We start from the raw sequence: 22,331 nt of genomic DNA, 5'->3' as shown, positions 1-22,331 counted from the left end.
CAGTGTTTTTTAAATGTTTATATGATGTTTTTATTCATGTTGAATTTGGATTTGGTCATATTGTGCATGTGCTATGTGCTATGTGCTATGTGCTCATTCATATGTATATGCTTTTGAGACGAGTAAATTTAGGCTGTTTTGTTGTACGAGTGAGAATTATTGGGCCTACGGGCTGAATTGTTGGTGTTCATTATCAGGGGTGGAACTTCCAATACCAAAATTTTTATTCTAGAATAAGTATTATCACGTTTTTTTTTAATTTGTATATATTTGTATATATTTGATTTGGTAGATTTCTTATTATTCGTTTGTTCTCATATGTGGTTCTCGTGTGTTTATATATGTTTTGGATTATAGTATTCATAATATGATCTCTTTCTTTCTTCTTAGATTCTTGACAACATTCAAATATCCATTAGAAATTTTCACGTCATGTTCCATGATATGACTGGTGACCTGGTAAGTCTTACCTATTATCCTCATTTCTCGTCATATGTTTTTCAATTATCAGTATGTTTGGTCTTTACTTGGTTATTGTTGCAAGTCTAAATTAGTTTGCCGTTTTTCTTATTTTATTTGAGAGGTACATTTGATTTTTACCATACACAAATGATAAAATAAATCTTAGATACCACGTAACAAGATAAGATAAATATAAATAAATTTTGTAGATACTAGGTAACAATATAGATAAGATTAATTACTTTCCTTATTTAATGAGATTGCACAAATATTCCTTAAATCAAAGCTTTTTTTTTTTTTCTCTTTTACACTCCCCCCAAGTTGAGGAATTGATATCCATTCCCAGCCTGGATACTAAATCTTCAATATATGTTTTTATTTTTCTATTGTAAAGAAAATATATTTTATAAATATGTTGAGGTCTCTACAAAAAAAGAAAAAAAAAAAACCTCTTAGAAAAACTAAAAACTAGAGCGATTAGCCTCTTTTCATTTATCTAATATATTTTTTTCTTGTTAAAAAATTAATAAGAATAAACAATAATAATAATTAAAAAAAAAAAAAAAGGCAAAACTGGGTGGAGATGGAGAATGGGGTGTGGGGGAGGGGTTTCCGTTGAGCTCATGGGAATTTTTTCCCTTCACTCTTCCATTGCTAGCTCCCTTCTCAGCGGAGAAAACGAGCATCCCAGTAGGGAGAGAGAGTGGAAGGAAGTAGAGTTGTTGAAACTTGAGGGTTAGATGAGAGGGGGATATCCTACGTTGGCCAGATGATGATAGGAGAGGTGGGAACCCTATAAGAACCCTACAAGTATACCACCTTCCTTCTCAGCCAGTTTATCCAATGTACTGGACTTTTGAGATTGGTCCTTCAAGTCTCTGATTCGTGCCCTTTGAAGTTGAAAGATTCTTTAAGATCCAAATTTATCTTAACTTGTCTTCTATATGGGGGACAATGGAATTCCCCCATAGCAACATGTCATCCCATATTCAATACACTGATATGAGTATGTGAATATTGAAGGAAAATTTTGCACCTTTAACACTGCTGATTTCTCCATTTGTAAGGCATTTCTTACACCTTTTCTCTGTAATAGAAGGTATGATATTGTTTCTCGATAACTAATGTTTGATAATTTTCTTTTGATGTTATTGATATTTCTCTAATTTATTTATCTTTTGGAATTTGTCTCTCGAGGGGAAAAAATGAAATACCAAGGTGTATCTGAGATTTTCTCTTAGTTGCTTATACTCCAGTGTCATGATGATCTCATTGTATTCCATGTTGCTGCGAGGCTGCAGGGACATATAAAGCTCGGTTTGAAGTTTTCCAGCCTGAAGATAATGAAGCAAATTCTGTTGGGGTAATTATTTCCCTCGATTATTTTATTTTCTTCTCATGTTAGTTCCTGTGAGGAATTATGTTGTGGATGGCACGCAAGTACGTTTACTCTCGTATGGTGCATTATTTTCCAGTTGAAGCTGATATTCATTTTAGTAAGATAATTTGCTCTTTTGCTATTGCTATTGGTGTAATATATTTCTTTGACTATTACTGTTTGGCTTTAGACTAAATGCTTGAAATTACCCTCATGTTCAATGCTATCCGTGCAACTGTTATCGTTTTTGGCTTTGTCTTGGTGCAAAGATTACCCTCACTTGCAAAATTTTGCAGCTTGGATAGACATGCTATGATATTATATTAAACATTAAACTTTAACTTATGTAAATTTTGATTATCTCATTGTCAAGGGCATTGGCTGGAAGGGCAAGAGGAAGCCAAGTCAATAAACTAATGGAGATTGTAGGCTTGGAAATTTATTGTTCATGTCAAAGTGCGGTTGATGTGGAGGGATTCCAAGAAGCAGGGAGGGCTAAAATAAGCCCATTGGAAGAAAAAAATGACTTCATATTAGCTCCATGTGATGCGGTCTTGTCACTTATGGTAAGATTCAAACATAAATAGCCTTATTGCTGAACAGGATTTGCTTCCCCTGCACGACTAGGGATTTTTAAGTTAGAAAATATGCACCTTTCTTTCCTATGAGATTGCTAGTTTTCTTACTAACTTTGGAGTTGGGGCTTTAGTTTGTTTGGGGTTGCTATGGTGCGTAATAAGGAATGTTGGTCCTTGTTTGAGGATATTGCGATTATCTGCTGTTTTGCGATAAGGGGAGGTTCTTGTGGAAGACATGTGGATTGAGAGAAATAGTAGAATTCTTAGTGGGGTGCAGTGGACTTTAGAAGAGGTTTGAGAGAGGTGAGATTTAATGCTTCTTTATGGGCGTCGGTAATTGTCGAACTTTTCGTAGTTTTCAACTAAGTATTATTCTTTTGGATTGGAGTCCATTCTTGTAGGTAGTCGAGGGCTTCTTTTGGAGGCTTGTTTTTTGTATGCCTTTGCATATTCCTTGATTTATCTCCACGGAAATTAAGTTTTCACCCTCCCCACACCCCCCCCCCCCCCCCCCCCCCCNCAAAAAAAAAAAAAAAAGAAGATCAAGCTGTTCTGACTTGCTCTCACCCTTACAGTAAAGAATGTCTCTTGGTTAAAACAAAACTACTGATCTTCCATATGATTCCACACAAACCCAAACATCTTTAGAGCTTTGTAGATATTTAATTAATCTCTAATCAAAATTAGCCATCTTCGTCTTGTGAATAAGGACTATGTCAGGGCAAGGCTGCATTTTAAACTTCTTCAATAGCTATCTATTACATTGATCTCCTAAGCCTCTTGTCTTCCATGATATAATCTTCATGAGAACCTAGGAGTAAGAAAACCTCCCTACTAGGTCCTTGAACTACTACTCAAAGCTGAAGAGGTGGATAGATTTCATGAACTTGAAGACCACGAACATCAAAAGGAGGAGGTTAACTTCTTTTTTCTTTTAAAAAAATGGTCAAGAACACTTGTGGATTTATACCGGCTACAATCAAAATTCAGGATTGTAGTTGTGCCAGTATAGAGGTGAATAAGAACTCTTGTGGATTCATACAGGCTACAATTGGAATTTGGGACGATAGTTTTGCCCGCATAGGGGTGAAGAAGAACTCCCGTGGATTTATTCTTGCTCCTGTCAATACTCATATCTTTGATTCGGTGATATAAAATATATTGGTTGGGTATTCTAACAACAATTTGAATCTTTTTACTAGTGATCTTTTGAATCCATTGGATGTCTAAGGTGTAAAAATGGTTATTGAAGACGAAAATTATCCTTGGATTTGACCCCTTTTGCCCTTTGATACTGAGTCTATCCAGCTACCCGATTTATTATGAGAGGACAGGGAGTTAGATTTAAATGAGTTAGGGTATGCAAATTTAAATGAGCCAAAGTCGAGTTTTTTTGAACCAGAGACAAAGCTTTTCATTGAATAGGTGGAAAGAGATGCTCAATGATACAAACTTCATATGGGAGTGAAAAATAGTACCCAACGGGGGGGGGGGGAAAAAAGCTGACAATGGAACAGAAAAAGAAAAAAAGGAAAAAACAAGATGCAAAAAAGGACCTCCATAATGGGAAACACGAAGTGAATTGGACAAAAATTAACTAGCAAAGCCAGAGCTTGGAGAACCAAACTCAACACAAAAGATCGCACTCCGAAAGCTAAACCAAAATCCTTGTACCACTTTCATCTCTAACTTGCTTGAAGAAGATGGAACTAGAAGAAACGAAAGATCAATTTCTTTCTTCCATAACAGGAACACAAAAGAGAGGAATAATAAACTGTTTCTTAACATCCTCAGGAAATAAATATATCATCTTCAAATCAAATAGTTAAGTACTTATTTTCAACACAACAACTCCTTTCTTCCAAAATAAGAAGACAAAAAAAAAAAAAAAAAAAAAAAAAAAAAAAAAAAAAAAAAAAAAAAAAAATCAAGAAATGACATAAAAATCGGTTGGGATTCGTTCAGGTGGCAATGGGACAAATGATGAAGAAATTGGCAAAGATACAGATAGATGGGGAAGAAAATGACAACTGAGGAAGGAGTTGTCGATATTAAAAGTAGAGATGGTGGATGACTTCTAAAGCTTGGGCTCGGGAACCTAAGGCATGGGAGAACGTATACTGAAGGTGAAGGAAAAGGGACGGTCAGGAAGAGTTAGGTCCTGTGGCTAGGGTTTCTAAGTCCATTAAGAGAGGGAGATAAATAGTTCGTTAGCAATTTCTCATTTTTTTAATGCTTACCGTTGTTTTTTTTAATGCTTTTGTTGACTATTGATTAAAATTGTCATGAAGTTCTTATGTCATTTTATAGGTTAACAGATCAGGAAAGATCGATAATAGCACTCCACAATATTCTGTGAATGCTGACTTAAGCAGCCTGGTTAGTGCATTGTCCTCTAATTTTCCCATTGGTTTAGAAAAAGTTTCGATTATACTTGTGGAAATAATTGCTTATTTTTCCTTTTAGGTCTTCACGTTGAATGACGTTCAATTGCAGCAAATATTGAATTTGTGGGATTATCTTTCCATATGCCGATTAAGAGATAAGTAAGTCAAGTGTTTTTGTTAGATGTAGCGTATCTATTGCTTGAAGATTTTCCTATGGCTTTGAAGCTGTTATATTCGCCAACTTAGGTCTTTTTTGTTATTTTTCTCGTCCTTTTGTAATTACTTTACGTTTTATTTATTTATTTATTTTGTTATTGTTTTGTTTAGTTTGTTAAAAAGAAATCAAGTGGCCTTGTTTTTTTTTCTTTTGATATGAGATTGCATGATTGTAGTGAGGTCTTTTTGTTATCACTTCTGTCAGTTGAGGCCGAGAGAGCACATAACTTATGCCTACTCTATCCCCTTGGAGCACTTCCTTAGGCATTGCTTGCTCTCTCGTGCTCACTTCTCTTGGAGATCTTCCACGAGCATTGCTCGTTTCTCTCATGTTCTCTCCTCTTGGAGTGTATGGTTTAGTTGGTAACTTTGCGGCAGTATGGGTGAACTCATAACCTATGATAGTAAGCTTATTTTAGCGGCCTTTCTTGAGGTACCATCCAATTATTCCATCTGAGAACGAGAGTCCATCCTTATCAGATTTAGAGATCTAAGTTTTGTTGTCTCCTTTTCTTCCTTTGACGCCCTTGGTTCCCTCTATTATTGAATACTTCAAATCTGAATCTCGGAATTGATGCTTTTTGATGATGATTGGAAGAACGAGTTGAGATTTTTTTGACATAATGGTGGATCTTAATCTGAAGAGACTAGTGAGCTTGTGGTGTTGGATGTGAAGTTGTGGATATTGAGCTTGTGGTGATCGTTAGACACTAGTTTCGGAAGTAGTAGTTGCAGCTAACAGTGATGGTGGTTGCGGTGACTTCTGGCTTGCAGAATGGATGGATGAGTGGTAAGAAAAAAGAACTTGCTAATGGATGGCTTGCGGAATGGATGAGAAAAACTTTCTAAAGTTGGGAACGCAGAAGCAGAGGCAGTGCGCTTCTGCTATAATGAATATGGGCTGGGCTGGGTAGTCTATTCTTTCCAAGAACGAAAAAAAAAAAAATATTGTTGAAGACTGTAAAATGCTGGTGGATCCGAGGCAGGTTGCAGAAGCAGAGGCACTTCCCTTTTTTCATTTTAGTTTGTTATCACATCTGAATGAAAATTGGTCACGGTAACAGCAACTATGAAGGCTCCGAATTGAACCTATCACGATGGAATATCAGCAGTTACAAAGGTTTCACTGATTGAGTTTGGGCTTTGGTTCTAATCAGATTTTCCAGAATAGAAAAACTCTAATACCATGTTGCAAGTCTAAATTAGCTTTCTGTTTTTTTTTATTTATTTTGAGAGAATAACCTAACACTTTTTTAATCATTAGATAATCTAAATAATCTAAATACCTGGGTGATAAATTAGGGAGGTCAGCTACTTGCCTTATTTAATGGAATTACACAAATATCCTTCACACTCCCCAAGTAATAGATATTATTAATTCGCAATTTGGATACTAACTCATGAATTATACAAATATCTCCCAACTTAAAGGCTAATCTTTCGACAAAAACCACTACAAATGTTTCTTTAGAATGACTTAGGATTATTTTAAACTTCACTGTCTCTGGGAAAACTAATCAGCAGGAGAGCAAAGGGATGTAGACAGGTTGAAATAGTCAACATGCAAAAAAGGATGGGAGGGAATATGAGAGACGCCATTTGTTGCAATTAAGTTTGAATTTGGTGTGCTAGGTGACCAACTGATCATGCCGTCCTTTTATTGTCTATCTTTTTACTCGTTTTTATCATGGTGCTGTGGTTTTCTCTGACTGATATTTTTTAGTTTTTCTTAACTGCAGTTACACCTTATTCATATAATAGCCATGTATCACAGTCCACCTAACCTCTTATCCTGCAGGTATGGAAGATTTCGCCCCTGGTGCTACCCCTTGTCAAGGAAAGTTAAGGGTTGGCAAATATTATGGTGGCATTATGCACAACAATCTGTCTTGTTAGATGTTCGAAAGAAATTAAAGAAATGTTCATGGAGATATCTTGGACAGAGACTGTAAGTTTATAATTATCATTATTTTTCAACAAGAATCGAACTTTCATTGATTAGAATAAAATGTTCAACATGCAAACTTTCCATTGAGGTGGTAAGTTTTTATTATTATTTGTGTATGCATTTGCATTTAATACTTTTAAATGTACATACATTTATTTTATGTATGTGTATTGTAGAAATTGTTTGTTGTTTTTTGCATGTTGTTCACACAGTCGAATGCAAATAAGCTGTAAGCCTATGAAATATGATGTTTTGTACATTTTTATTTTTTCAATGATAAAAGTGACATCCAGATTTGTTGATTTGGAAAAAAAAAAAAAAAAAAAAAAAAAAAAAAAAAAAAAAAAAAAAAAAAAAAAAAAAACTGATGGGAAAATTATAAACAAATTAGTAAATAACCCAGCATATTACTTATATCATTTGACCCACCTTAAAATCTCAACTCTAAAGTTCAACCCAGTTCTAAAAACCCATCTGAAGAATTGAAAGAGATCATGATGCTGCGTCTTGCGCTGCTACATGTACATTTCATATGTTCAATTTTTACTTGTTTTATAAATTCATAAATATTATATAAATAAATACTTAGACATACTCTAAATTAGGGGAAGAAAGTATCCCGTGTATGTGTCTGTGTCCTACTCATTGAGAAATTATTATGTTCTCGTGTCTGTGTCATGTAGTATTCCTGCCCCATGTCTTTGTCAATGCCTCTCCATGGAGTTATGTCCGACCATCTTTCTCGTTTTATATTTTACATTCCCAAGTCTTTCTGTTTGATTGTTATTAATATTTATTTCTCAACTACAGAACCTATCGTCGGAAGTATGTCAAGTTTTACAAGAAAAAGTTAGAGTTTCTTCACAATGACCAGGTAATTAGATCCTTTTCCTTTTCTTAGAATACTGTGGAAATTGAGCAGAAAAGGCAGACTGTAATTGTTTCTGCTTAACAACTAACACAAAAAATTCCACCTATTGGTTGAAATAGGAAACCGCTGCGATTCTAGTTGATTTTTTTTTTTTTTAATTTTTTATTTAACGAGATTCAAACTTCTCATCGATGTGTTCAAGGATACTATCCTCTAGAAGGCCTAAGGGATTGGTTAAAAACTAACAAGGGTAATTGAATACATCCCAATTAAGAAAAATGTCGTTAATGCATAGTCATTAAACAATGAAGGTAAAGAGCAGCGATTAGAAGATTTAATCTTGGTCAAATCAAATTGCTCGCTTCAAGCCAAGAGCTTATCTTCAAAAAAAAAATAATTAAATTACGTTTCAAGCATAATTCTAAAAGGCTAAACTAATAAATATACCCATCAGCTTCATACTTTGTCTAAAAAAATATCCCTTTCAATAATACCCTTGAACTTTCAAAAAGTTTTAAAAATACTCTTACCGTTAGTTTTGGATGTAAAAGGTTAGTACTTTGTTTCAAAAATACATTTGAACTTTCAAGAGTGTTCCAAAAATACTCTTGAACTTTCAAAAGTTTCATTAATACTCTTATACTTTTTAAAAAACTTCAAAAACACTCTTAAACTCTTTTAAAAACTTCAAAAAACACCCTTACCCTTAGTATATGGGCAGAATCATTAGTACCGCGTTTTAAAAATACCGTAGATCTTTCAAAAGTTTTATTTTTTATTTTTTATCATTTATTATTTTGTTAAAAATAAAACATTAATGGTTTCCATCCATAACTAATCGTAAGAGTATTTTTGAACCTTTTCTTTTGGAAAGTTTAAGGGTATTATTGAAACTTTTGAAAGTCCATCTTTAATTTTGTAAAGATAAAGTGCAAAGTTCAAGGGTATTTTTATTAATTTAGCGATTCTAAAATGATGTTTTGATTGTGTTAACCAAATTGAAATAAGGTTGAGGGTCAAAATAGGACTAACAAGAAAGAAACTGAGATAAATTAGAGGAAGAATCTGATTCAAAAACCCAATGGAGAGAGATTAGCAGAATCAGTGATAACTCAATGTTTCACTACATCTTGTTTTTTTCTTAGGTTTCATTATTAACATTTGTAGGGATTATTGAGGTCCAATCTAACTTGGGAGAAATCGTTCAGAATGTAAAACAGTTTTTAATCAACGGGCAAGAATTCAATAAATGGAAGAATCACGGGTAATGTAGAAAAGGTTCAAGAAAATTTAGAATTCACCCATGAATGCGAATTGCACAGAAAACCCTCATAGTTCTCAACAACCCTTGTGTTCAAACCCCACGGAAAAGTGTGCGAAGGGAAAGAAAATAAGTCGTGCAAGGATGAGGACTAGTTGCGAAGAACAAGAAAGATCTGACAATGAAAACACAAACATAAGCGAAGTGCAGTCATGAGGTTTTTTGACAGGCAGGAAGTGCAACACTCGATGGGGTTTGAAACACTAAGCAAAGAAGACACGATTGAAGGAGCTTCCAACACATGATGAAGGCGAATCAAGCAAACAAGACACGATCAAAGATGGAGGCCATAGGTCTTTTTTTGACCTGAATCCTTTGACCTTGACTCGGAGGAGAACCTAACCTAAATGTAGCAACACACTACCTTACTTTTGCTCCTATAGTGGTGTGTTCTTTGGCAGCAAGAGGAGGGTCTTGATCATTTTTGGGGCTTGCTAGCTTATTTACTCTCTTTGGAGTGATGCTTTATTTTGTTGAGGTTCCTGTGGTTTGTAATATGGTTCTTTTACGAAGAGATGGTGATGAACTTGCCGTTTCGTGATAAGGGAAGGATCTTGTGGCAGGCTTGTTAGTTTGCTATATCGTTGGGATTGTGGATTGAGAGAAACTATAGAATTAGAAGGACAAAGTGGTTATCATCCTCATATATTGGAGCCCCTTCTGGTAGGTAGTTAAGGGCTTGTTTTTTTTGTATGTCTTTGTGTATTCTTTCATTTTTATCAATGAAAGCTCAACTTCTTATAAAAAAAGGCAATGTTGGGAGACTTGATTTTTATTCACTTCTTGATTTTTCAGACTCTGCTTATTTCATTGTAGTAGAAATAGAAATGGGGGATCTCATTTATCTATTTGATCGGATGTTGGGATTTATCATCGATTCTTACAACTTCTGTGTGTTAGCTATTTTGTTTATACTCTGATACGTCCATTTTTTCTATTTCTCAGTCAGTTGATGACTACATTCTCAAAGAATTGGAGGTGATGGAGAAAGAATCAGATATAGAAGATATTTTAAGTTATAGATCTGCTGCTGAATGTGAGTTACAGGTAAGATGAAATGATGGATTAAGTAAAGAAATAATACTGATACCTAAATCGTCTTCATGTCTTCTATTTTACTTGGCCATATCAATTTGTTCCTGTGGACTTCTTCTCCCCCCTCCCTAGCTTCTTCTCCACCACAACCCCATCTTCACTCCTGACCGTTGGAAGAAGTGAAAAAAAAAAAAAAGGAAAAGTCGGGCTTGCAGCAGATGGTGTTCGATGAGATAAAGGTGAGGAGGGGAGAGAGGAAAATGAAGTTCTAAAATTAATTTTTTTTTAATATTAAAAAAAATTATGTTTTTGACCTATCTCCACTTCACAAATACACAATTAATATTTTTATGCCACAATACTCCAAATATAAATAAAAAAGATGTCCAGTAGGCCTTATATGACAGAAAATTAACAAAAGGACCTAAAGTGTTAATGATAGGGACCATAAAAACCATATTCTCAAACAATCGGGGTTAATATATTGAGTTTTGAAATTCGATGACCAAAATGCTAACAAACTCAAACTTCAGGGACCACAAATGTAACTTTTTCCAAAATCAAAGATGGACTCATTTGTAAAGACTCAAGCTAACTTTCCTTCCCTGTCAACTGAAGTATCGCCTTTGAGACATTTGACCAAAGCACCTTAGCTTTATCCTTAAGCCACCATGCAGAAAGAGCATCAACCGACCAATCCTCTAATGCCTTCGGTTTTGCACCCCTGTGTTTCAAATATCATACATTGGACACCAAGTTCCGATGAAGTAGTAGGTGGGAGGGAGACTTCGTTTCTTTTGCATAAAACACACATCTGAGGTGATAATTGATCATAAGGGTTCCTTTTCTGCACCCTATCCTCAGGATATATGTTGCACTACTGCCTAGAGGAATAACTGAATTTTTCCTGGGACTATACCTTCCCAAATTAGATAACGCAGCTTCATGTTCGACATCCTCTTCTTCTTCTTCTTCTTCTTCTTCTTCTTCTTTTATTATTTATTTATTTATTATTTTTAATGGCAAAACTAACAAAGCTGACTTCACTGAAAATAGACCACTGCCTTAGAAATTGCCAAGGATGATCAGGGTTTTGCCATGACCTAACTGTTTCCCACTCTAATTCTCTATCAAACAGCCTCCTTCTAAGCTTGTGATCCTAATTAACGGTCAACGGGATTCCACAGCTCCTTTTTAATCTCCTTTGCACTTGAAATACTTAAGATTGAGTGGAACCTCAAATTCAGCGGTTGATTACTGATCCAGTGGTTTCTCCAAAAGGAAATTATATTACTATTGCCCAACTTGAATTTCACCTTCTGCCAAAAGAAATGGCTTGTTGTCTCAATTTGTTAAAGATGGTCTCTCACAAACTGTGCCCCATACTTGCGTTTAATCACCACCCTCCAAAGGGCTTCTTCTGTTTCAAATGTCCACGTTCATTTAGTGAAAAAAAAGGTTGTTGCTGTAAGGTTTGCTATTTTAGATATTCCAAAAAGCGAGGGGTGGTAACTGTTTTCCAATTTACTCGTGGCTTCCTTTCGTATCCTAGTTCCCTTTCCACAAAATGTTTCTGAAAACTTTCTCCATATTTTTCCAAACCTTACAGGAATTCTGAAAATAGACCAGAAATTGGAAGGAATGCTAGCCAGGACCAAGGTTCGAACTATCGTGGACTTGATTTTATGGAAATGTTTTCCAATTTACTCGTGGCTTCCTAGGGACTTTTCTACCGGCATGTTAAATAATGCTTGAAAACAATAAAGAAAGCCATAGATATATGCTTTCAAATCTTATTAAAGTTCAAATCATAACTGAAATTTGAAGTTTGGGATCACAAAACGCAGTAAACAATTGGAAAGAAAATCAGAATATTCTAATTTTTTTCCTGCAAACGAATAGATGATTGAAAATAACACAAGTTCTATAATGAGAGATTCCTTAAGCTGTTCATTAACATAAAGGAATTGGAGTTTACATCACTTTCTCTTAGCCATATAAAATTCATCTTCTTCAGCCATATTTGCTGCTCCACTCACAACTCTGATAGGCGATGATTTTATTTTATTTTAAAATTTATTTTGTAGTTTATTCTTGGAATTTTAATGATTGACCATCTCTTTTACCTGTCTGAATGAATTCATTTCTCTAAAATTTTGTGGAAGAATTCTACTGTTGTAGCAAATTAATTGTTATTGCTGTTCTTTATTAATCTCATTTTCTATCTTATTTAAACTTATTGTAAATGGATCAACTAGCATCTATTTGGCAGTTTGGGGCCAGAAATGGTAATGACTGGTACACAAACAGCTGCTGAGAAGTCTCAAGTTGATGACCGTGCCATGGGAAAACCTCGAGGATGGCTTAACTGGCTATCCCTTGGTATGTTAGGTGCTGGTGGTACTGAAGATTCAAGTCAATTTGCCGGTGTTATTTCAGATGATGTTGTAAAGGTATTTGTCTTTGTTTTTTTTTTTTCTGTGGCAGACTATATACTTACTTCCGCTTTTATTTCTAGGACATATATGAGGCTACCAAATTCCACCCTCTGGCTTCATCTACTGTCAGTGCGGCTGACGAAGAAAGAATCTGTTTTTGTTCCATCAAAATTGATATTCATCAGATCTCAGCAACTTTGCTGAGCATGTATGATTTCCAACCTTCTTGAATCTCAGTAATAATAGACTTAATTGTGTCATAAGCGCAAGACTTGTGCATTGGACCTGAACAAAATGAGAGCATTCATTTGTAACTTTATGGTTTTTTTATTCTTATTTTTATTGGTAGAAAAAGAGAAGCAAGAATGAGATATATATATACATATATGTATACATATACATATATATATACATATATATATATATATATATAGTTTAAACGTAAATCTCCCTCTGTGATGTGAAAAAGAAAAATACAGAGAGAAGTAAATATCTTTTGGCATATGCAATCGATTTGCATTTGAAACTCTCTCATTGCTGAATTTCTAGGCTATCTTTTGGTAAATTTGTAAAATATTTTTCTATTTTTCATTGCTTTCCTCCGAAACCTAAAATTAGAATTCTTATTCAGATGTAGTCTTGTTTCTTTAAGTCAATTAATAATTAAAACATGTTTACTATGAAACTGTCAAATTTTTAAGGCACAGCTGCAGTTCTTTGTTCTTTCCTTTTTTAATAAATTTTTTTAAAACAAAAAAGGCCTTTTCATTGATAGATGAAGATATACAAAATATTTAGGGAAACTACCTCCAAAAGGAGAAAAAGGCAACTACTAGCCAGAGAAAATAGCCCCTAATGTAATCATTGAAAAACACGAAACCTAGCACCATCAAACTAACTAGAAATTCAAAAAGAGGAACTAAAAGACTCCTGCCTAACTATCAAAAACCAAACGACAGACCAGGAGACCAAAATCCCTAAAAGAAATGAATCTTATCTAAGCACTCCTTACCCTCTTGGTCTCGGAAGCCACAATTTTTTCTTTATGCTCAATAGAAGCAAGAGAAATGCCAACTCTATCAAAATAATCCGATTGATTTGGTCTTTAAAATGAAAAGAACCAAGGACGTTCGATCATCAGTTGGGTAACCCTTCAATAGAACCATCTTCATTGAGGATAAAGAAGCAAAAAGAACTTCTGATCAAAACATGATCTTCAGCCTTGTTGAACATTGATATTGAACCAACTTCAAAGAACGATCTAGACTGAAAGCATTTGAAACCAATAATTAATACTAACATTATGTTGTCTAAAGATGTTATTTTTCTTTTGACGTTTCAAAATACTACCATAGTTCTTAAACATATACTCTTGACCAAGAGGTAAAGTTCAAATCACCACTTCACATGATGTTGAACAAAAAAAAAAAAAAAAACTTCAGGTATATGATTGAATAAGTTGGATCGATCTCTTCATGAATGGCATATTCTTATTGATGCAATGGATTAATTGATCTCTTCATGAAAAGTCATGCCCCTGTTACTAAGTTTTGTTGACTGATAAATGCAAATGGCTATTATTATTTTGATTTGATAGGATATGCTGATCCTTTTTCCATCTACCATACTGTCTATAATGTAATTTTTTTTGCTCAGGAAATACGGTCAAGAAGTGGCAAAGATGATATTCATCAAGACAATGGTGGAGTGTAACATTTGGGTGGAATCTGCAACCATCAATTTATTGGTCAATTCGATCGAGATGGTCAATCCACTGAACCAGAGAGTTCTAATTTTTCTAAGAATGGTTGTGTCTCATTTCTTCTTTGTCAAGATTAGCTTTCTTTTTCTATCTTCTGATTAAAATTAAACAGCGATTTTTTGTACCTGTAGTATATAAGTTGATTAGAAGATGTCTATATGTTCATTAGTTAGGTGATGGTAGTACGTTTGAGAATATGCATATATTTTTACAAGAAACTAGGAAATAAATGTAGTCCTTGACAAAGGTACGAATTCCAAAGATCCTTGACAAAGGGAGTGATAGAAAATGAAAACACAACAGTACATAGGAAATAAAAATGCTTCCCAATTCAAACAAATATCTTGTTAAGAAAATCTAGAAAAGAGATTAGAAAGAGAACATGAAGAAGCCTTGAACCTAGCGGATTCTTTTTTTATTTCTTGATCAGAGACAAAATTTTCATTTACTGATGAAAAGGAAGAAAATGTTGAGAGATAAAATCTCCCCAAGGGAGAGAAAGAAAAGCGAGAAGAGAACCAATAGGACTAAAATCTAGAACTCTTGGGAACTAGAAACATTGACCAAAAGTAATAGCTGCAATGAACAGAATACTTGGAAGAGAACAATGGCTTAAAAGCAAGTAGATCAAAGATACTGATCAATACTAAGAGCTTCAAACAAAGACTGTAGACCAAGCTGAGACAACAATTATGGATCGTCTGAGACAGCAGAGAAAAATTTGAATCACCAAACAGAACTACCAGGTAGAACCTTTGACTGATACAAAATCCTTCCAATCAACAAGAAAGACCAACAAAGCACCGATAAACCATAGGAGCAGCCAAAGTTCCAGTATAAAGAAATAACAAAAAATTGAGTGGCCATCAATCATCACAAAGCCTGCAAAACCAACAAACAATACAGGGCCACTTAAGAATATTGCACAAAATACATGAATTTCAAATACATAAGCTTTAATTTCATACATCTCAAGGCCACACATCTTTATGAAAGATGAGAAATTGTCTTTGAGGAGAACATGTGAAATTGCTTGTTCTCAAAGTTCCTTGGATTATGTTCCATCCAAATTTCTGAAATTTGGTCTTTGACAGTATTGACCCATAATATGTATGATTGCAAAGACATTGAAGGCCCAATAATGAACTCAAGAACATCACATTTGGTGTTATTTGAAAACACTCGCAGGATATAATTTTTTTTGAAGAGACTGTTCCAGCAGGCCAAAGAAAAGGGACAACCATAAAAACAAATGATTAATCATTCCCATCCTCCTAACAAAGAGAGTAAACCAAGTGCATTAATTTAGGCTACTGATAAGAATAATCCAAATAAGAATGTCTTGATTCTAGGATAATAGTTAGTGAAGTGTGATTGCAACATTAGTGCAGTTTTATGGTTGACGTGAATAGAATCCTTGAAGATGTGGTTCCAATTTTTAAAGTCTGATATATGGAGATTTTCATCGGACTATGCAGTTTTCTTTTGATTATTTTGCATTTCTTTCGAAATCATTGAGTTAGAAGTATGTTATAACCCAAACAAATTTTTGTTTTTTGAAATAAGTACGTTATATCCCAAAGAGACTAAATTTTTCATTGTATTAATGAATCAAGAAAACTCCCGGTCGAAATGAGACTATCTTTACTACATTAATAATTCTACTATTCTGATTCTAGTTCTATATTGCATTTGCAATAATCTAAAACTCATTAATATAATATTTTAATTTGTATTTAAAAGAGAATCTAATCTCAATTTTATAGCAATATCAGTTAAACATATTAGAAGATAGATGTTAAATCTTAACAAACTGGTTGCTTCTCTAACTTGAATGACTTCTCATATATAGCTAGAATGATAGAATTGGCTATACAAGTTATAACTTAACATACAGAAACCTAAGAGAATAATATAAATGGAATATCTAATAAATACTTTTTGGTTTACTTGTGCTTTGCTTTTGTTTCTTCTATGCAGCCTCAATGTGAGAAATATGTTGAGACTGGTGCTCCTTCCTGTAGTTTCCAAGTTGACGTTTCACCCAAACATGAGGTTAACCTGTCTGTAAAGGTGCTATTACTTTGATATGCTTATTCGACGCTGAAATAAAGAACCATCTTTTTCGTTATCTTTGAAGTTTGTTACTATTCAGTGATATTTCCTGTATATTACTTCCAGGTGACGCTGAATCCATTAGATGTTACTTACGATGCCAAGTTTTTTCTTTATTTGTTCGAGTTTTTTGATGGATTCAAGTCCTTCGAATCTCTTCACACAAGGGTAAGATTGTTTGCTTCTTGGTTAAATATGTATTCACCTCAATCAATTCCTTCAGCTGTTTTCTATTTCTGTGCACAAGTTTGTTTAGAAATGTTAGTAGGAATATGTGACCTAGACCTACCTATGATTCCATTTTGTGTTAAATACTGTGGTGAACTTTTCAGATGTTAGTGACTGTCCGATTGGTAGTATCAGTAGCTTCGATCAAATATTCAAAAAAATTGAGATGACCTTTCCGAAGATCCAATTGTTTTAGTGTTTTAAGTTTTTCAAAAGGAAATTTATTTACTGTTAATTGACGATTTCAGCAATATGGAAGCTCCAAATCTTTTTTTAGATATTTTTGATGCCCTTTCCCATTTCCGTAGCTTGCAGTTGGCCTTCTGTATGAGTAGAGTTTTTTTAGTGGCTTTGATAAGAGTTGGAGCAGTCTCTCTAGTTGAAGTTGTTGGTTATTTCCTTGGGTACGGTAGCCTTCTTGTAGTTTTTTTTTAAGTCATTGGGCATAAGATGAATGTCAAGGTAGTTGTAACTTCACTCATTTGAACGGCCTCAAAGGTCATTTTGGATGATGATTTCCATATATTTACCATTGTTTTCTCCAACCCAGTGATTGTTTATATGCTTTAGTAGGCTTGTAAATTGATTGAAGGCCATTTTTTCCTACAGGCTCTTTCAACTCTAAATGGAATTGAAAATGCCAAAGCTCGATTGCTATCCAAAGCTCAGTAAGTTTAACTCATATAATTGTTGCATGACTTGGCAATTCAGCAATTATTGTAGCCTATATCCATTTCATCTTATTTATTCCATTTGTGCACTGTCATGTTTTGTTGTTTCTAATCCTCCAGATGCATAATGTCGGAGTATAAGAAAGTGATGTGGGACATTACTGTCAATGGAATTACAGTCCATGTTCCTTGGAATACACCTTCAGAACAAAATAACTTGGTAAATGTCCTTTTTGCTCCAAGAATATGTACTCTTTTGTGGGAATGCACTTTTAGGCGTTTCCATTAAAACACACCTGAAGTTTACTGTGTTGAGTGAAATGATTATTTTTGTCCTTAATTTTCATTAAGATAATCATAAAGAAGAACTTTTGGTTTATGTTCTTTTCTTATTACCTGTAATTATTAAATTATTGTGATAGTTTTCTTTTTGTAATGGATCTCACCTCTACCTGAGGTGGCCTTATTTTTCCTCTCAAAATTGCTAACATTTGATACTGGGAGTAAATATTTTTTGGAAACAGCCAATTGTTAAAAAGTGTTTCCCTTGAGTCACCATATCTGGATATAATTTAGGGCAACTATAGCATATATCCTACTATCCATATCCTCAAATCTTGCGCCCTTTCCCATCTGTTTTTAAAGATGCAATAATTATAATTTGTTCATACATGGTTCATCTGGTTCCTTTTACTTATCTTGAAAAAATGTACTCGTACTAGGTTATCTCATCACTGAATCCAAAAGGTTAAGCGTTAGGTAAATTTAATTATAACAATACTTTTTAACACTCCACCTCACTTGTAGACTTGGGAATTTGAGAAGAGCCCATGAGTGAAAATCACTATTGATTGGGGAGCTGATGATGTAGTGTCACAAACAGGATTTCAATATTTTTACTTCTGTTGACAATTATTCTCGTGTGACTCATGTGCGATTGTTTCTAATGTATGGTGATGACCCTTTGACTTTCCTGATGGTGGGGCTCTTCTTAAGGTGGACGATGTTGAAAAACCCTCACTCTAATGTGATGACTCAAACTTCAAATGCTAATCCCACTTGTTAAATAAGAAGCCCTAACTGCCAAAAGAAAAACAATGCTGAAGTCCTAAGGTTTCTATGATACCATGTACTCACTTGTGAAAAAAAAATACTTAGTTGTACTTTAGATTAGATTGCTAGTACATATATAGGAGTATAAGAGAATCCTAAACTAAATGAATGTACAATTATAATAAGAGACAACTATACGAAATAACATATATATTATAACAAGGTAAATTTAGTTATATCAATACTTTTTGATAGGCTTTTCTTTAATAACATGCTTATCATGGCGTGAGCAATATTAATATTTTCAGAGGGATTCCAACCATTATATGTTTACTGACAATTGCTGACCTAATATCAACAATAACAACCTAGCTCTAGCACTTTCTCTTCTTTTAGTAACCAATATTTGTTTCTTCTCTACAATAAATAATGGTTGGTCATGAAGTAGATTCTCAACGTTAACAAATAAGAAAAATAGCTCCTACAGTACTGTCCCTGTAAATTGGTATATGTTTATAAAATTATATTTTGATAAATTCCTAAAGTTTCTAGTTCAATGTAACTACTTGTTTGTATATCTTGGTTTGCATTTCTAGCTATTAGATGCTGTCTATCGAGCTTAAAATTTTCATTTTAGTTGCTATTGATGTTCTGGAAACTGTGGCGGCAAGTCCTTAGATTGAAGTTAGCTTATATCTAAGAGAGTAGTGCAGGTTGACCCAGGGAAATTCTGTGGCTTAGTCTTTTATGTGACAACATTGTTTCATTATCAACGTGAGGATAAAAATCACAAAATGTTGTCATGTTCGTTTGTCAAATGGATTGATGAAGAATTATAAGTTAACAAATAATTTATTTGTTTGGAAAGAAAAGATTAAGAAAATATACACAGAAGGACTCTGCGGTTTTCCTATGATGTACTTGGTGCATCTCTTTGTGAATCCCGAGATTACTATTCTCTGGCAAAATATGCCTCTACGAAACCTGGAATAAGTACTTTATGAATTAAAAGTTAAATAATTTAGTTGGTTGGAAAAAAGATTAAGAAAATATACACAGAAGGTCTCTGCAGTTTGCCTATGATGTACTTGGGGCGTCTCTTTGTGAATCCCAAGATTTCTATTTTCTGGCAAAAGATGCCTCTATGAAACCTGGAATAAGTACTTTTTTTTATAAGAAACATCAAGTAACAGTTCACCAAAAGGGTAAGGACAACAACCTAAGGGCTAGGGGATGAGGGAGTCCTCTCCGAAGGAACCACTTACAAATAGCTTGCCAATCCAAATGTATTACAAAAACTTTTTGTTATAGCTATGACACCACCGATAAGAATTTATAACTGTACACGATCCAAATGTATTACAAAAACTTTTTGTTATAGCTATGACACCACCGATAGGAATTTATAACTGTACACGATCCCAAAAAACTCGCAAGATGAAGACATATCTTCAAAAAGCCATCTGTTTCTCACCCGCCACAAGCTCCACAAAAGAGCTCTAGAATCAAACCTTTAAAGGATCCCACCTTTGTCTTTCAGCCTCCAACCACCCAAAGATTCTAACAACCAACCATCCACCTTATCCAGAAAACGTAAGTGCAATTATAAAAAGCCAGCAGCTTAAAGCAGCCACGTCTAGCAAAAGGGCAAAGCAGAAAAACATGGTCTATAGGTTCCTCACTACCAGGGTTCAAACGGAAGGACCAAGAACAAGAGAAGGATTCATTCTTTGGATCCTTTCGTGCGTATTCAGACTTTTATGTACCAACGACAAAAAAAAAAAAAAAAAAAGACCTTCACCTTCTTGGGAATTTTCAAAATCTAAACTAACTTCGACTAAATGTTCTTTAATGCTTGTCTCGTAGTTTTTAATTTAAAGAATAGGGATTTGGTAGAAAAAGAGCCTGAGGGACCAAGAGACCAGCTAAGATTGTCTTTAGCCACCCCTTACCGGATGCCCCCAGTTTGGTCATTAACCCTATCTAGCTCTAAACTTCCTCTTATTCTGCTTAAGTTCCACATTCCTTGGTCATTTCCCCAAGAATCTGCCACCGTAGGAATCTGTTTTAGAGAGACTACAGATGTCTGGAAACTCCTCTTTAAGGGGGAGGAACCGATCCAAGCATCATTTGAGAACCTTATAGTTGCTCATTCCCTATTCCTTACTTCGAAGCTGCTGAACTTTTCAAACAAAAGAACTGACTCAGCAATGTCAAACCAAGGTTTGTTATAAGAGATTTCTTGAACATGGAAGCTTTCCAACTAAGCCTCATACCCACTAGCCACCACCTGCAATCGCCTTATCCTCCTTATCAAAATGGTCAGATTTGGCACAATGGTAATTACCTATCGGTCATTAGAATACGTAGTAAAATACCTATTGGTCTTGCATCCCTATATTTACGTATTAGTTTTTAGAATACATAGTAAAATGGCCAAATTAGGCACAATGGTAATTAGAGATTTATTATTTTCACTGTTGAAGGAATCATCTTAATTATGTCTGCGTAAACCCTAGCCTTAATTTAAGTAATACGTGTGTAATCCCATTAAATAAACAACTTAGTTTTGTATATTGTTATCTAGTATCTAGGTATTTAGTTAGCTTGTAGTATGAAGACACATGTACGTATCTTAAAATTATTAAGAAATGTGATCAAGATAATTTACTTACACTTGTAACATTTACTTTTGTAAATGCATAGACAAAGAGGTAGAATTGGATTTAGCTAGAATCAATATTGTATTGCTATCATACTTCTATATGCATATACAGATTTCTCAGCTAAGTTCATCTTTCCATCCTGTTCCTGGCAGGTACTTCAACTGGGGGCTCTCTATGTAACATCGAGATATGACTGGAGCTTACTAACTTCAAGATTTAAGGAACAATCTGTTATGGTACAACGTTTAAGTGATCCAATTTTGGCCGCTGATATTGCTTTTACAATTCAGCCTCAAAGTTTGTATGATTATTTTGATATCCAGCTACGGGATTTGGAGGTGACTATCCTTCATTTTTATGTTCCTTGCACTTATTTCATTGTTGTCATAAGAATATAATTTGAGATGAGAACCAATTTCCTGTAGATGGAGATCCAAAAGCCTTCTTATTCTCAGAGTATTCCTATTTTTGAAAAGTTCAGTGCTACTCTCGCCTTACGTTCCTGTCTGATCCCTAATGAATCATCATTGAAACAGCTGGAGGTAATTTTCCTGCTTATTTAGTTTCCTGAACGCCACTTATCCCTTTTTGTCCTAGCCTGCCATTCATGTATGGCAAATGTATTTTTGATAATATGAAACGATGTGTAATTATACTTGACCAATGAATTTATTATGTGTAATAAATATGTCGATACCCATATGTTTTTCTTTTCATACGAAAGTAATTTCATTGATAGGTGAAGCATGCATAGGCTTTATGTAAATGGTCTCCAATTGTAATAAATACGTGAAGAACATGGGATTAATCCAAATTGACTACCTATCTAGAATTCTAGAATCTAAAATATCTTACAAGTTTTATTGGCAACCAAATATTGAAGGGTTAGTAAATTGTCGTACAAAATTCTTATAAAAAAAAAAGTTGTCCTACGAAATTAGTTGAGGTGCACGCAAACTAGTTCAAAGCCCTCAATATTTGTCCACAAGTTTGCTTTTAACAATATGAAAGAGTTGATCCAATGTGAAATCTTGCTTGGACGTATTTCGTAGTCTTCCTTGTTAATGTGAGACCAACCAAATCTTTCTTGTATTTTTCGTCCAGCCTTGCTATAGCTTTAAATATGGTGCCTTATTGCACTTTGAACATATTTATTAAATTGAATAAAACACCCGCCCTTGTGTGCATCAAAGAACGAACTA

At 34.3% G+C, this 22,331-nt stretch overlaps 1 protein-coding gene across 3 annotated transcripts in view; it reads left to right on the top strand.

Annotated features, from left to right (window-relative positions):
* Positions 1-22,331, top strand: part of LOC111485823 — a 55,652-nt gene that overhangs the window by 13,594 nt on the left and 19,727 nt on the right. The window contains exons 6-22 of one of the 3 annotated variants that reach the window (XM_023132865.1): positions 391-459; positions 1,764-1,825; positions 2,214-2,406; positions 4,729-4,797; positions 4,885-4,964; positions 6,820-6,969; positions 7,780-7,843; positions 10,107-10,208; positions 12,455-12,649; positions 12,715-12,842; positions 14,291-14,441; positions 16,377-16,469; positions 16,578-16,679; positions 17,349-17,407; positions 17,531-17,630; positions 21,282-21,467; positions 21,555-21,671. In XM_023132865.1, the coding sequence (XP_022988633.1) occupies positions 391-459; positions 1,764-1,825; positions 2,214-2,406; positions 4,729-4,797; positions 4,885-4,964; positions 6,820-6,969; positions 7,780-7,843; positions 10,107-10,208; positions 12,455-12,649; positions 12,715-12,842; positions 14,291-14,441; positions 16,377-16,469; positions 16,578-16,679; positions 17,349-17,407; positions 17,531-17,630; positions 21,282-21,467; positions 21,555-21,671 (1,920 nt within the window). Of the gene's footprint in view, positions 1-390; positions 460-1,763; positions 1,826-2,213; positions 2,407-4,728; positions 4,798-4,884; positions 4,965-6,819; positions 6,970-7,779; positions 7,844-10,106; positions 10,209-11,805; positions 11,856-12,454; positions 12,650-12,714; positions 12,843-14,290; positions 14,442-16,376; positions 16,470-16,577; positions 16,680-17,348; positions 17,408-17,530; positions 17,631-21,281; positions 21,468-21,554; positions 21,672-22,331 lie in introns of those variants that run through there. The other 2 variants (XM_023132866.1, XM_023132867.1) reach the window with 2 other exon arrangements.

This window comes from Cucurbita maxima, unplaced genomic scaffold, assembly GCF_002738345.1.
Source record: "Cucurbita maxima cultivar Rimu unplaced genomic scaffold, Cmax_1.0 Cma_Scf00010, whole genome shotgun sequence".
Classification (NCBI taxonomy): Eukaryota; Viridiplantae; Streptophyta; class Magnoliopsida; order Cucurbitales; family Cucurbitaceae; genus Cucurbita; species Cucurbita maxima.
The sequence above is the reverse complement of the archived record's forward strand: the minus strand, read 5'-3'. Positions and strand labels throughout refer to the sequence as shown.